At 40.1% G+C, this 15,638-nt stretch overlaps 1 protein-coding gene across 1 annotated transcript in view; it reads left to right on the forward strand.

The window, feature by feature from the left end:
• The window catches only part of LOC127358539 (pleckstrin homology domain-containing family A member 5-like), a 223,648-nt gene that overhangs the window by 192,821 nt on the left and 15,189 nt on the right, over positions 1–15,638 (forward strand). Inside the window, 12 exon segments of the mRNA XM_051391668.1 lie at positions 42–161; positions 2,704–2,757; positions 6,423–6,503; positions 9,851–9,913; positions 9,996–10,076; positions 10,198–10,350; positions 11,389–11,490; positions 11,580–11,688; positions 11,924–11,970; positions 13,730–13,777; positions 13,779–13,928; positions 15,255–15,390. Of these exon segments, the coding sequence (XP_051247628.1) occupies positions 42–161; positions 2,704–2,757; positions 6,423–6,503; positions 9,851–9,913; positions 9,996–10,076; positions 10,198–10,350; positions 11,389–11,490; positions 11,580–11,688; positions 11,924–11,970; positions 13,730–13,777; positions 13,779–13,928; positions 15,255–15,390 (1,144 nt within the window).

The raw sequence follows: 15,638 nt of genomic DNA on the forward strand, positions 1-15,638 counted from the left end.
GTGTGGCTCTTCTTCTCTCCTCTATGTGTTGCTCTGTGCAGCCGGAGGAGCTGACCCTGCTGCTGATCAAGCTCCGCCGGCAGCAGGCGGAGCTCAACAGCCTGCGGGAACACACAGTAGCTCAGCTAATGGCCCTGGGTATGGAGGGGCCCAACCCTAAGGTCAGCACTGAGTGTATACAGTATGTGTGTGTGCATGCACGCATTTGTGCTCTCCCAACAAAGCTGCCAAAATCTGTATTCCGTCTGTTAATGTGTGTCTGCGTGGGGAGGTTCCTTGCGTAAGGTAGTGTACTCCAACTGAAGGTGCTTTTGGTGTGTTCTGAAAGTTTCTGAAAGCTGAAGACATTCACTACAACTCAAACTCTTTTTTTGAATTTAAGTCGATAGTCCACTACTTTGATCCAGACTGAAATTTAACCTGAAATAGTACAGACGTTCATGGTCCCCAGGAGATGAATCCGAATGACTTGAGTCACTTTTCAAGCAAGCACTATCAGCAGGTTGAAGTTACCAGGTAACCATGTTGTGGTTCAGACATTAATGGTTCCCAGACATTGGAGCCTACTGACTTTGATGGTCCACTGAGTCCTATCTACTGCCCCCAGCAGGTTGACGTTTTCAGGTAAACTGCAATGAAATTTGGTGCATTTTACAAAAATAAACCTAAACAACTAACAGCATTGATGACAGCAAACCCAAACTCCAACTTTAACACTTCACACAATCACAAGTTTACAATTGTCATCAGGTTAGAAATACTATAGAGATCACAATATCATTGTGGTGTCCAACCTGTTATTTTTCTGTGCGCACACCCAAATTCAGTTTCATTTTGGAGTATTGTTCTGGCATCAGTGCAGGCTGGTGGAGGTGTAACTTTGTTGGGGATTGATGTGTGAATTTGTGGGTTTCCTTTTGCACCCATGTATGTATGTTTGAGCGTGTGTTTTTCCATGGGTGCTCTACTCCTGCCCATGCATGTCGGCTTGAGGTCTCTGTGTGGTTGAGAGCTTGGATGCATCGCAGCTGATGCATCAAACAACATGGCATCTTTTCAGCTTGATGTGATCATGTGTGATGGTTTGAAACCATCAGTGTTCTTTTATCTGCGTTCATCTTTGCATTAACCTGATCAGTTCCCAGATGGTTTAATTGGAAGAAAGTTATTTTATAATGCATGTACAGTAGGTGTGCAGCATGTCTGGTGTACCAGTTTCCAGAATTGTTATGCAGAATTGCAGTGCAGCATGTTGTCGTGTTTCAGAGTTTTGTAAATTGTATAGTTAATATTGCAGAATACACATGCTAACTAGTGAAGGCTTAACAATCTGGTTGTGTAAAGAGCTTATCAATGATATATATATATATATATATATATATAGATTATAAAACCATAAACTGATATGAGACTAGATACTGTGTTATTTGGGATTTTGGATATAGCATTTAAATACTGTTTTCTCAATTAACTAGACTGCCTCTATGGAGGACTGAAACTGCCTAAATCAAAAATAAATTACTCAATAAATAAATCAATATGCCATTAAACGCACCTAATAACATTAAAGTTAAAATAAATTCTGTTTTAATTTGCTTCCGTTTTTTACTTTTGTATAAATTCCCTATTTATTTACTTTCCCATTTAATTTGTTGTTTTATTTATTCATTTATTCCTTTTTAAATATATTTATTTTGTATTATTTTCCCTTTGCATTTCCCCCCTATTTATTTTCCCACTTATTTATTTCTGTGTTTTCATTTTACATTTCTATATGAATTTGTGCTTGAGGGGGCTGTCATTCAAAGTGTCATGCTAACTTTTCTCGTATTGGTTGATCAACATCAGAATGCAGTGGTCGACTTTACATTCCTTGGTCCTCCACCGAGACACTGTCGTACTGAGCAGCGGAGCTGTTGTAATGTTAAATTATTTTTTTAATTTAAATTCTAATATTTTTATTAGCGATTATTATCATGTCATTTTGGTGCATATAATGGCATAGATATACATTTTTATTGAGTCATTCACTAACTAACTACTGAGATTTTCTTAGCTGTCAGTATCTAATGAAAGTATAGCCCTCTATGTACCGTACTTGTTATGAACAAATTACGTCAGTAGGAACACAGACAGACTCCAGCTGCATCTTCTCAACAGTGCTGCATGACCCCTCATATTCTGCTGTTGTTGATGATCGTCAGGCACAGCTAATATGCAATGCTGGAAACACACTTTTTGCATCTTGTGTGACCACCGTGTTTAACCCTATCAGCAGGCAGAAGGTAGATACTGGAAGATTCTGCCAAACCTTGGATTTTTATACAATAATGTTTTACCATTCAGTTCCAACCCTTTAAAATTCTTTCTTTCTACGATCTGTTTCATGGCAATAGGCTATGGTTATAGTTAGAGAAAAGATTGGTTATTATAAATAGGCTATGGTTAATGTTAGGCAACTAAAACAAGTTCCTGAAGTTTTTTCTCACTGAAGAATATACAGAGATTACATAATTAAATATGCAGTACTGCCTTTTCCTGTCATCGCATTCTCTGCCTTCTCTTTTTATCTCTTCCTTCCTGCTGAAATGTGCCTTTGACTCCCTTTTTCTTCTTCCCTTCCTCCGTCCTCTCCCTCCGTCTCTGCCAAACACGGCATCTCTTTTCCTGCTTCTTCTCTTCCTTCTCCTGCGGCTCCTGCAGACTGATGTTCTTTCCCATCACCTCCAGAGGAACCTTATTTACCTGGACAGCCAGGTGAGGACTTCTGAGCTCACTTCTGTCCATCTCCACCTTCAGCTACTACTGAGTAGCTACTACTACTGAGTCCAAAATATAAAAGTTTAATAAAACATAACATTTAACCCTTAGTTTTCCTTTAGTGGAAGCTAACATCTATTAATGTTTCTTGACAGAATTCTACATTTCTGATAATCTCTTTTCTGGGCTTCTGTTTCTGTCTCTGTCTCTGTTTCTTTTTCTTCTTTTTTTCTTTACCTCTGCCTGTTTACTCAGAATCCTCTAATCTGAACAAACTAATGCTGACATTTCAAATTGCTCACAAAACCTCAAGCTACTCCTGAGCCTTAACACAGCAGGTTTAGTTCTTTTAGTTCTAAGATGCTTTTTTAAGTACTATATATAAAGTTATTATCTATATTCTTTACATATCCAGTCATGATAAAGGGCCATACTGGTGTTTTTTTTTTTTTGGTATTTCAGCCTCTTTTACTGCATTGCTGCTTAGAACCTTCCATTGCATACCATGCTTTTTTAGAGAAGCTAACCTGCGGGTACTTATTGGTTTCATTTGAGTGCAGTATGCCGTGAAAATCAATGTGCAGAAACTTGAATTTGCTTGCAGATCACAGATTGTGTTCATTTTTATTCATCAAAGAAATGTGACTGAATCTTTTTAATGAATTGTTGCATTCTTCCTGATAAGAAGATATGACATTGTTAGTCTGCTAATTGTCAGCAATGAAAATATTTAGTGTTAAAGAAATAAGTGTGGTTACCTTCAGAGCTGCCCCCTAAACGTAATTTCATTCAGTGCTGAGTGTTAGCAAAGACAGCTAACCATTTTTGAACCAACCGACTCTTTGGCTGACTGCACTGTCAGGAGAGACCCTCTGTAGTGTACTTTGTATGGCTTAAACGATGTGGAAATCAGATATTTTAATTTTTTGACTTTTTAAGACCCATTGTGAATACAATTTAAAACCTATTTCATGTCCAAAAGTGCAAAGGATATGAAGAAAAAATTGTATTGTTTCTATGTAGGTTTGGTTTTGGAGTTGTTACAGTCATCAATACAAATTTTTCCCCACAACAAATTTCAAAAGTGAGGAAAATACAACTTTACATAAGTAACATTTAGACCTGTGAAAATCATATTCAAGACATTTTAAGGCCTAAAATTTAGTTCATGGGAAGACTTTTTAAGACCCTGTGGACACCCTGTTCTCCACCCTACAGTAAAACCCTATTTTGCTGCCTGGTATTAAGGCTAGAAATCAGGTAAGATAAGATGTACCTTTATTGATCCCCTGTAGGAGAAAATCAATCACTGCTTTAGTTACTATGCAACACTAACGTACCTCTGTAACAGGTTATCTATTTCAAACAAGCTACACATTTCTGCAAGTTAATGTTCATAGGGCACTGAAATTAAATGAAACCTACCTGTCTGGAAGGTAAGAAATCAATAGAGAACCTTTGGCTGTGTTTTGGAATTTCACCAGTAAATGCAAAGCACGGCACCATAGCAAATTACCTACAATATGCATAAACATTGGTTAGCTCCTTGATGGATGGACAGTTAAATAGCTAACACATCACAACCTCTATAGATGCACACTGCTTGTAGCTCCATTAAACATCACTCACAGCCTTATTCGTATGTACCCAAGTGCAACAACACTCAACCTCTCTGATTGTTTGCAAATGTCAGCCTTGTACACTTAAGACAAGAACAGCTCAGACAACAAACTGAGGGAAGTCCCAGGAAGTAAATGTAAATGTCAAAAAATGAATATGAAACTAAGATAAGAGCAGGAACTCAGCTCAATATGTTGAAGTTGATTGTGGTGCACAGCCACTGGTAGTTATTTACTTGTGACAAGTATTTGCTGTCTGCCCCTACTCTTACTGACACTAATGTTCAAAATAATATGGATGTTTCTACTAGAATCTACTGCAGAATGCTCAGGCTGCCGGGCTAATTGCAAGAAAAACAGAACCTGTCGACATTTCACAGAGGCATACCCTGATTATAAAAGGCGAATAAATGGGCTGTGTATTTTTGGCCTGTAGGTTAGTACTCGCCTTTCCAAAGTTCCTGCATTATTGAATATGACTGCTCAGCTCTGAAAAGGTCATGTGCTTTAGGGAGAGACTAGCCTTGGACAGGCCGTGTAGGAGGGAGTGGCTAGCAGCTTTGATGCTAATTGAAAAAATAAAAAAGTGGTTTGGTTGCCACAAAAATGAACAAAGATTACAACACTTGACGAGCTGTTCCTCTTTCTCAAAAGGATCAGTCAGTTATCTGGGTTCATGTTCATCAAAAGGAGTGGAACAATCCATTCTCTTTTTTGCCTCTTTATTCCAAATCACATACAGTATACTGCCATATATCAAACACAACTTCCTGTCAGTCTTAAATTTACTTAAATAACTACTGTTTTGTTACATCTTTGGTCTTTTAAATCTGTTATACCACCATACAACACCATAGTCACCAAAATAACTGCTGAACATGGTCATCACTGAAAACAGGTCTGTCATGTCAAGAAACACTAGCAGTCACGCGATCATACAGGTTGTAAACATTTTTGTCCGGATTATTTATCTCTTTATTTGCAGATGAAACCAAAAGTTTCTCTTCTAAATAAATTTGACCAACCTGAGGATTTGTTTGCAGCTCGTCTGATCATCTGACTGTTGGTGTTTCTTGCCCCATTGGACCTTAACCAAGCAATCCAGGGCAATTAAGTTTCCCAGCTATTAGTGGCCGGTTTTTGTCCCAAATCAACATGGACCTTTTGGACCAACCTTCACAAATCACAACAAATGTCAAAATATGGTAAAACAACAAAAACCCCACCCAACCTATTTAAACTGAAAAAAATCTGGACCTGGACCAACTCGGTCCTTGGTCTTGTTTCATTTACTAGACACCAAGTCGATTGGTGAAGACCTGTATGTCATCATGAACTAGAATGAACTTAAACCAAAGAAGTATATTTGCTCCATATAAAATATAGGCATTTGTAATAAATTAGCTGTTGCACAAACACATTAATGGTCCTCAAATGTATGTTAAAATCTCTGCACTTAAATTAGTGTTGCCTTTCCAAGCTGGCTTCCTCTACTTGCTGCCAGCCACAAAGGTGAATTTCAATGGAAATGTTTGAAAAGCTTATACTTGACCACAGCTGTTTCAGAGAAGGTGGGGTCAGTCATTCTGAAGAAAGATAGTTCATTGTTGAGTCTTATTCCCAGGTTGTCGAATACCGTCGCTTTGGGTTATGGTAAATAGGAAACAAACGTGGCTCGGAACAAACCATACAACACAACAGGTGGTGTTCATGCTCAAAACCCTGGTATTTGACAACCTGGGAATGGGACTCCACAATCAACTATTTATTTTTATATATTTTTATCCAGAATGATTGATTCCACCTTCAAATCATATTTTTCAAGTTTACGGTCAGGCTTAAGGATAAGGGTTGATCAATAAGACAGAGAACAGTAGGTCGTCCTTTACAAAGTGATGTTTATCTTGGGTTTTCTACTGTTTAAAGAGAGGGAGGGTTCCAGCTAATGGATATCAGCCATTAAACAGTGTCTGATCCTTCGAGCAACACGTGCTGCTGTTTTATTACACCATTGTATCCTCTTTCTCCTTGGCGATCTGCTAGACGAAGGAAAATGAGCCGCTAATCTTCATGATTCACACTATGATCGAGAACTCGGCACCGAGGCCGCAACTCTACCAGCAAGTAAGGTCTTTGGCAGGTTCTGGCTTGAGTCGGTGTCAAGAGAATCCATCTGTCTCTTGACATGTTTGTTGTTGGGTCAAAACCTCACAGCGATCATGGAATTTTCAGTTCAACCATTGTCAAAGGTTTCCACAAGTAAAGCATCATGTTTGTAATCTTATATTATACTAAAACTTGAAAGCACCAAAATTTGAATTTCGTGGTTTTTGCTCAACATCAAGTACATTTCAGTGTACTTAGATTGAAGAGTTCAATCTCAAAGGAAAATGTCCAGTGTACATGAATGTAAATTAAAAACATAAATGTCAGGAAGCTTGGGGCTTGTTTTTCCCAAAATGGATGTCTTTATTGTTTCTAAATGAACTCTTTAATTTTAACTCAACTGAAGTGGACTCAAACCAGACCTTTGCCCTAGGCGCCCAGTGGTTGTGTATCCTCGTCTTCCCCTTCACCATCAACCTCTTGTTTTACCACTTTGGATGCAGTCAGTCCGTTCATCAACCAGTTGTTAATCAGCCAACATCCCCAGAAGTCATCACTGCATTATTTAAAGTGTATATGAAGTTGTTTTTGGTCCCAGCGCATCTCATATCATTGCTTTCTGCTTGATGCTGTTGGAAGTGACTTGAAGCGAGCATGGCTTATGGTGTAATGCTACATAGCCATGGATTTCCCCTCTCACTGTCTTTATACAGCACTGTTCATTGTGTATTATCCCTATGGAAATGCTTACACTATTAGGATGTGTTTGTCTTAGAGGTTCACTTTTTCAAATGTTCTGTGGAGAATAATGCTCCGAATGTTTTCTAATATGGCTCAACATTTTAGAAAATGCACATTAGGCCTTCTTTCTGATACTGACAGTGAGTCTACACATGGTTAGCCAAGGTTAGCATACAGACTGAAAACAGAGGGAAACAGCTAGCTAAAGTTGGAAAATATGGCCTGCAAATCTCACTAAGTAACACATCATATTTGAAACGGTCCACAAACAGAAATATGAAAATGACATTTGTTGTTTTAGGGGGAGTTGTGTGCTGTAACTGTTTCTAGATGAAACCTGTTTATTCTATAGTGCAGGTTGCTAGATATGGTGAGTAAGCCCTGGTTTTAGTGCAAGTGTCTGTACTCTGTACTTCCTTCAGTTTTCTCTGAGGTAAACGAGGGCTGCATTCAGTCTGAAACCATTTTGCAGCAGTTTGAAACATTCTCCAGTTGAATAATGTGGTTCCTTTTAACTGTGCTCAGTGCTTTGCAGCAGTTGCAGAAGCTCATGCTTGCTCCAGTTTTATTGCTGTGTCAACCAATATATCCACTGCAAAACTTCAATACAGCAGTGATACCCCACTAACTGGTCTGACTGAAAGGATTTCAGATATAATGTATCAAAGAGAGTCACGATCATTCAGGCGCCGCTGTGATGCACTGACTACATCAGTTTAAAACTGACTATTAAAAATAATGTTTCATAATGTGTCCAGTGAAGTCAAATAAAAAATTTAACCACATCTCATTAAACCTCTTTTGTCATTTCTGCATATAAATAGAAGAGAATTGGAACTCCTGTAATAGGGCCCCTGTAATGCATTTATTCATGACTTCTGAATTCTAGAAAACCTTGCAGTGGATTGAATAGTCTTCAAACAGTGCTTTTTGATAGCCCCACCTCTGGATTCCCTCTGTGTGGCTTTGTACCATCGTCTCTCAGCTGTATTTCCTGGAACAGAACATAATAATGTGCGCTGTAAAATTCAGTCGGGGGAATTGTCAGAGGATTTTATCACTTTACTCCAGACCGCCGAAAACCTGCTTCTGTCTGCTCTCATCTATCACCTCCAGTCTGAGCCAACAGACTTTCCTTTTCTTTATTTCTTTAGGAGGAAATGGCAGAAGGGCTCATCAGTCGCCCTAGAGTAGTTAATATGTTCATGCTATGTAAGAAAGCTGCTGTTACATAACACTACTGCTTTAAAGATAGTTTTTAGTGGAATTACTCTGTTGTAAAATAGTATAATATTTCTCTCTGGTTGCATTTTTTCCACTAAATTAGCTCTGGTTCTTGAACTGGTTCCATTCAACCGTTGAACCTTGTTCTTCAAACAACCCATAAAACAGGAAGAGAGGGTTAGAGATGTGGCCTTAATTTCTGTATTAACACAAATGATTTGTACTTTCATTGACAGATTGAGATAATGCTGTAACTACAAATCAGAAAAAGAAAAAAAGAATGTCATGTCTTTTTTTTATTATATAATAACACATTGTCACATGTTAATCAAAATATGAATTTAATAATTTTTTCTAAAAAAGGAGGGGGAGCAGTTTTTCACAAGGCAGCTTCTATGTGACCTTAGAGACAAAACACAGGGCAGAGAATTCACCATGCTCTTGTAGCTTAAAGATCCCCTCCAGACATCAGACATGTATTAAGACATGTATTAAGACATGTTTACAAATAGTTTGCTTGGAACAATAATGTGTGTCTGATACGTGTGGTTTTTTTTCTGCAAAAAGAAAAGTATAATATCCACGTTAAAATCCTTTCAGTCATCTACTTATTCTACCTTCTAGAGTCAAACTCTGCACATACATCATTCAAACAGCACACTGTAGGGACAAGAAGGTACACTGATTTTTAACTGGAGGGGTGCTTTAATATTGAGGGCAATGATGGTGAGCTTTTTGTTTCTGTCAGAGAACTGTGTTTACAGAGGTTTAATGAGTAAATCAGACTAAAACTTTGAAAACAGAGGGGACATGTCCTCTTAGTCACCAGCGGAAAATTACACTTTGATTAATGTATATAATAATAGTTTGGGGCTTAATTTGATATTAACGAGCATCTGCCCTCTCAGGCTACACCTCCCTCCGTCTTTCTCTGCGTTATAATATTCAGCCACAATATCCTCAGTAACACCTGGGTAAACCGCTTCGAGGGAAATGAAACAGGATTAGTGAATGTGCACGGAGCGCTCATCCCTTCATCCCCTCACTCCCTGCCTCTGGAATGAACAGCAGGAAGCACATGAAGAGTCTCTCTAAAATCTGTATCATTTGGGAGAAATGACTTAATAAAATACAATTTACATCACAAATATAATTCAATTGTGGTATTCTCTGAAAGATATCGCATTAGGCATCTCATTGGTTGACCTGCAGTTTGACAGACTGCATCCTCTATGCATGGAAAAGTAAAAAAAAATTGGTCATTCTTTTCCCCATCAAAATGCATAAAGTTGCATTTTTGAAGAGAACTCTTCATGGCTGGAGCTCTGGGCTCTCCATCCTAACAAATGTGTCGCTGTCGCCCCCTGCTGTCCGTCTCTGACTGTGCCTCCTCTTTCCAGATCAGCCCGGACGACTACAAAGACGGCTCCTTCGTCCAGCGCACAGAGGAGGCCGACATAGACGTAAGACGAGCACAGCTTGTAACTGAGATGGATAATACTTTTCAAAGAAAGTTTAGTTCATGTTTGTGTGTTTGTGTGTCAGACCAAGCTGAGCAGGCTGTGTGAGCAGGACAAGGCGGTGAGGATGCAGGAGGAGAAACTGCAGCAGCTTCACAGAGAGAAGGTACAGCTGGCACGGTGTGTAGTCATGTTTGTGTCTTTGTGTGTTGACTCTTATGTACAATAAGTATCTGTATCTGTTTGTGTGTGTGTGTGTGTGTGTGTGTGTGTGTGTGTGGTGGCAGCACACGCTGGAGACAGCCCTGCTGTCCGCCAGTCAGGAGCTGAGTGAACAGAGCGGCTCCAACCCTGCAGCCGTACAGAGCCTGGTCCAGCAGAGAGACGTGCTGCAGAACGGCCTGCTTAGCACCTGCAGAGAGCTGTCCAGAGTCAGCACTGTGAGCATACCCCGACACACACACACACACTCACTCACACACACATCAATACATGCTTCCACTCTGGAACCTATTTCTTGCAGCCTTTCGTCTAGAAAATGGTAATGTAAATGCTTTATTTGAATGCAAGTAGACCAAAAACTGCAGCTGGGACTGTATTTATCAAGCATCCCAGGGAAGGAAATCAATTCTATCTGTTCCTACTTATTTAGTGTTTATTTATCAGCCACAATGTACCAGATAAAGCTAAAAGCTCATTTCCATCTGTAGTCCCTGGGAGGAGGCTGCTAGTGATGTGCAGGTTACAGAGATAGGTGTACGAGTAAAAGCATATCATTACCTTTCTTAGAGGCTCTATTGTCAGAAATGGAATATAATATTCATAGGTATGTTTTTATTAGTGTATAATCACCCCACAAGCAGGGCCAGCAGACCGAGGCTAAAGTCGATGTTCGAATGTGCCATGATTGTGTGGATGCTTTCTTAGCCTGGGGCTAAGAAGGTCCTAAGAATGATTTTAGCCCTGGGCTAAGTGCAGTGTGAAAATCCCTTACATTTGAGCTACAATCAACTAATGGTATTCTTTAGAAACAAATGACAGACTCATCTTCAAGTTTTTCCTGCATCAGCCTGAGACATGAAGCCTCTTGTTTAAGTCTGGTTCTGTTAAGATGATGAAAGGCAGTTCTTGTTATGTTGGTGACATGGCTTTGGAAAGTAAGGACAGAATCAAGGATAACACCCTCTCAAGCTGCAGGTGGGTGTGGGAAATCTAGCTGTTGTCTCTAATGTGCCGAGGAAAACCCAAATAATTTCAGGTAATGTGTAATTTATCATAAGAGAAATGAGAAGAAGCCAGGTTGCAAGGGTTTTTTGGGAAGCAGTTGGAAACCTTTTTGGCACGTACATGCACGCACAAGTGAAGGGCACCCCCCCCACACACACACAACACACACACACACACACACACACACACACACACACACACACACTCACACAGTCCCATGATCCTTGTGTTGGCTGCTGTCCTGGTTTCAGGAGTTGGAGCGCTCCTGGAGGGAGTACGACAGGTTGGGGGCGGATGTCACTCTGGCCAAGTCCAACCTGCTGGAGCAGCTGGAGGCCCTGGGCAGCCCACAGGTAACACATACATACACACTCACACTCAAACACACTTTGTGGGGTGATCTAGCTTGTAACAGCATTTATGTGTGTCTGTGTGTCCTCAGACAGAGCCTCCAAGCCAGCGACACATCCAGATCCAGAAGGAGCTGTGGAGGATCCAGGACGTGATGGAGGCTCTGGCCAAAAACAAACCACAGCGGAGCACAGACAGCAGTGAGAGTCTCATTCTCCCATGAAGTTTATCTGATGTGATTTACACTAAGGAGGGTGGTTTCTTAACTATTCCCATACTTTGCTAAGACATTATGGAGAATGAAAAAATAATTTCTTGGAACAACATGTATTTATGTAATGGATCTGAAGTAAAAAGAAAAATGGTTTGAGTGCTTGTCTACAAATGCTTTTTCAGTAGTCCCATTCCTCTCCTCTCCATATTCTCTATGTTCAGCAGGTTTTCCTGGTTCCAAACCGCTCTCCAGTCTACAGAAGAACGAGGTAAGGCAGCACTCCAGCCTACACAGCACATACTGACATCCACTACTACACCACACTTACTCTTAGCTGTTTAATATTCGGTTCAACCTCTGGCTCCAAAGTAATGTCTGACTTAAAGCTTCCCAAAAGTGAAGCCAAAACATCGCCCTCTAGTGGCTGCCTGCAGTATGGGAAGGACCTCAGTACTGCAACCCCTGATCTCTACTGCGGAGACTCTGATTGCAGATGACTTCAAGATGGCAGTAGCTATATCCAGGATATTTTGGCTTAATTTTGGACAGTGACAGGATATGGAAATACATTGTCCATCTTTATATACACCAGGAACGTGTGGATGTTGTTTTCAGCACTGGATTAATGACTGGAACAAACACTAGTTGTGTATTTTTACACTATTGCAGACCAGTTGACAAAGCACACTTAGAGTGTTTAGATTGATGTCCCTCATACCAGGCAGCCACTGTTTTATTCACTTTACTATGAATGTCCACTTCCTGGACCTTGAAACTGACTTGCGGTAGCTAATCTATCACACTGACCATTTTTACTAAATTACACTGCAGGCAGTTGGTAATGCAGCTGTGAGCAGGTGATGATTAGACAATTCCTTGTTGGTGCATTCATGATTTCTGAGTTGTCTGTTTAACAGCAACCTTTTTATCCCAAGAAACAACCAAATTCATAATTTCCTTTTCAGGATGCCCATCATTGCTCATTCTGCTGTACAGAAGCAGACACAAGGTGTGTTCAGGCTGAACACAAAGCCAATTTCTGTCTTGCATTATTCATGCAAATTTGACCACCGCCTGGCTGATGTATTTTTGCAGTTTGTGTGTGTGTGGTACAGCCACTGGCATACAGACATTACAGACATTACAGACACCCACAGAAAATGATTCCCCTCAGCTCTACGAAGCCTTCTAGCATCTTTCAGCTCATTGTTTTGGTTTTAAAGACCACAACTTAACTGTTTTAGTTCACTCTCATGGTTCTCATCAGCCTCATTCCCAGCAGCAGCTGCAGCTGTTTTTAACAATACAGTCTCACTCCCAACTCATCATATACTGTGCTGTCGCTTGGTCAGTGGTCTTCTACTTAAAAATATTACACTGTTATAGAATATAAGAATAAATATGCAACATCCAGTTAGACTTTCAAAATATAGCCTGCGCAAACTACTTCCTTAGGTTTAAGAACATATTGTTAGTTACGCTATATACTCACATAATTTAAGAAGAAATTACTGGTTAGACTTTCAAAATAAAGCTTAATGCGAGATTTACGGTCTCAGTTTTGTTAGGTTTACGCACAAAGATCGTAAGTTACTTGACGTAACCTAGGTACATGAATAAAACATAACCTATGTAACTTGACGTAAAGTACGTTACATAAGTTAACATACATGCATCACTTAAGAAATTGTTTACTTTTGGTTCCACACGGGACACCAACAGAGGTTTCCTGGGTTAGACTTGTAGTCCTGTGTTTGTTTGAACCATCCATCCACCCCACCACCCCCATATGCAGACTTTCCAGCTCTTTATACTACATCACCTGGCTTTGACGTACATACAGCGTCTTACTTTGAAGCAGACTGCCACTGACCAAGCAGCAGTATTTGAGACTAGGTTGTTTATGATAAAGCCCCCTAAGCACCAAACAGCAGACACAGTTAGTGCCCTGCCTACTGCTCTTAACCAGCAGTACAGTCCAGTAACACAACATGATATATGAGACCAGCTGTGTTAACTGTCAACAGGCAGTGACGCTGCTGCCACTCAGTCCACTCAAGGAGGCCGATGGCGTGCCCCCCCCGCCCGCCCCTTCCACAGTACTACGACTCATCAGAGCGCCCCCCCACGTGCCCCCCCCACCACTCGCACCCCGGCATCCGCCTGCCTTCCCACGCGCACCGCCCCGAGGACCGCAAGGCCAGCTCCAGGAACGGAGCACACAGCGTAAGAGCCGCTGAAAAACCTTCATCCCCCTCCAATGTCTGCTCCTCCATCTGTGACCGCCACCCATCAGCAAACCTTCATTTCAAGAGATTCTGCGTGCTTCCAACCATTCTTATTTTCATTTTCATCATTGTCACTTCTCAACCTCCATCCTAAGGTCTGCATTAATATACACTGAAGAGACTCATTCCTCAGGGAGCCCCATTTTTGGATACATGTCATTCACTTCAGCGTGTTCTTTTTGTCTTCTTTACTCCTGCAATCCATCCAGTCGTCACCGTCACTCACCTACAGTGTCACATTCAGACCCATTCTGGTCCGTACATGGATTTATCTGTGGCATTCATTGTTGTGAGGCTGATGTTTTCGTTGTGTGGGTTTACACTTTTTGAGTGTGTTCTGCCTTCTACTTTACAGTCAAAATCCTCTTTGTAGCACCAGAGAACTCTATGCTGTACCACTTCAGTGCACATTTTGGTGCTTTAAAAGAGGTTCTCAGTGAACCATAAATGGTTCTACAAAAATGGTTTTGATGCTAAGAGCCATTTACTGTAAGATCACAGTGTGGCTGTTAGATGAAAACCTTGTGTCTCAAGCCTGCCTCTGTCTTCACTGCAACTCCTCTCATGTTTCTGTGTTGCCACTTAAAGTCTTGGACAGAAGAGTAGAAATTATTCTTGCTGATGGCAAGATGTCGTCTTAGCTTTGCCTCTATGTATGAGTGCCAATGTAAGGAAGCAACCTGAGATTTTGATAATAAAGTCATCATAATTTCAGAAAAAAGTAAATGTTAAAATTTGGTAATTTTGATCAAATGTTTAAAATAAAATTACAACTTTATTCTTCAAATATTACAACCTTTCCTATGAGTTTTTTCTCATATTAATGTATTTTTAATCAATGCAATAATTTTTTTTCCTGCAGTTTTTCTTAACTTAATCACAAAATATAATAACTTTTCCATGTAAAACTATAACTTTATCTTCTAATATTATGACTTGTTTGTCAAAAATATTTTCCCTTACAGCGGTCCTAACCTGCCAAACACCAATAATTCCTCAAACTCATTTCTCATGAAGGCCTGACTCCTCATTTTTGTTGATCCTGAAAAGTTGACGATACAAGTTTTCACCCAGAAACAGCAATTAGAAATCATCCAAGTGAACAGTGTTTGGAGGTTTACTTAAAAAAAAAGGCACATAGAAAGAAGTACTGCACAACTTTTTCTAAACGTACGTACCCGTACATATGTGTGGATGTGTGTGTGCCTGACTGCTGTACGGTGTGTATTCTGACCCTGAGCGATCTCTCCCCTCTCCCTTGCAGCAAGCTCCGGACTACCGACTGTATAAGAGTGAGCCTGAGCTGACCACAGTGAAGGAGGAAGTGGACGAGGCTAATGGGGAGGACAAGGACAAGACAGAGACCTCTGCTGAGAGTAAAGATGCTGCAGCCTCAAAAGGTACCCCTCGATTCAGTCAACATAGAGCTGTCACTGTTGGATGTTCCAGTTGTAAGAAAATATTGTATTGTGATATTTTGTTTTGCTTTGTTTAGTTTTGTGTATCAATTCTCAAAAACACTATCATTTTTTGTCAATTCATATTTTATTCATATGGTCTTGTGTTGTTTATACAAGTTTTCCTAAAATTAAATTTAAAAAAGGAATTTTCAATATATCACAATAACATTTCCATGGAAAACATCTTT

This window comes from Dicentrarchus labrax, unplaced genomic scaffold (assembly GCF_905237075.1).
Source record: "Dicentrarchus labrax unplaced genomic scaffold, dlabrax2021, whole genome shotgun sequence".
NCBI lineage: Eukaryota > Metazoa > Chordata > Actinopteri > Moronidae > Dicentrarchus > Dicentrarchus labrax.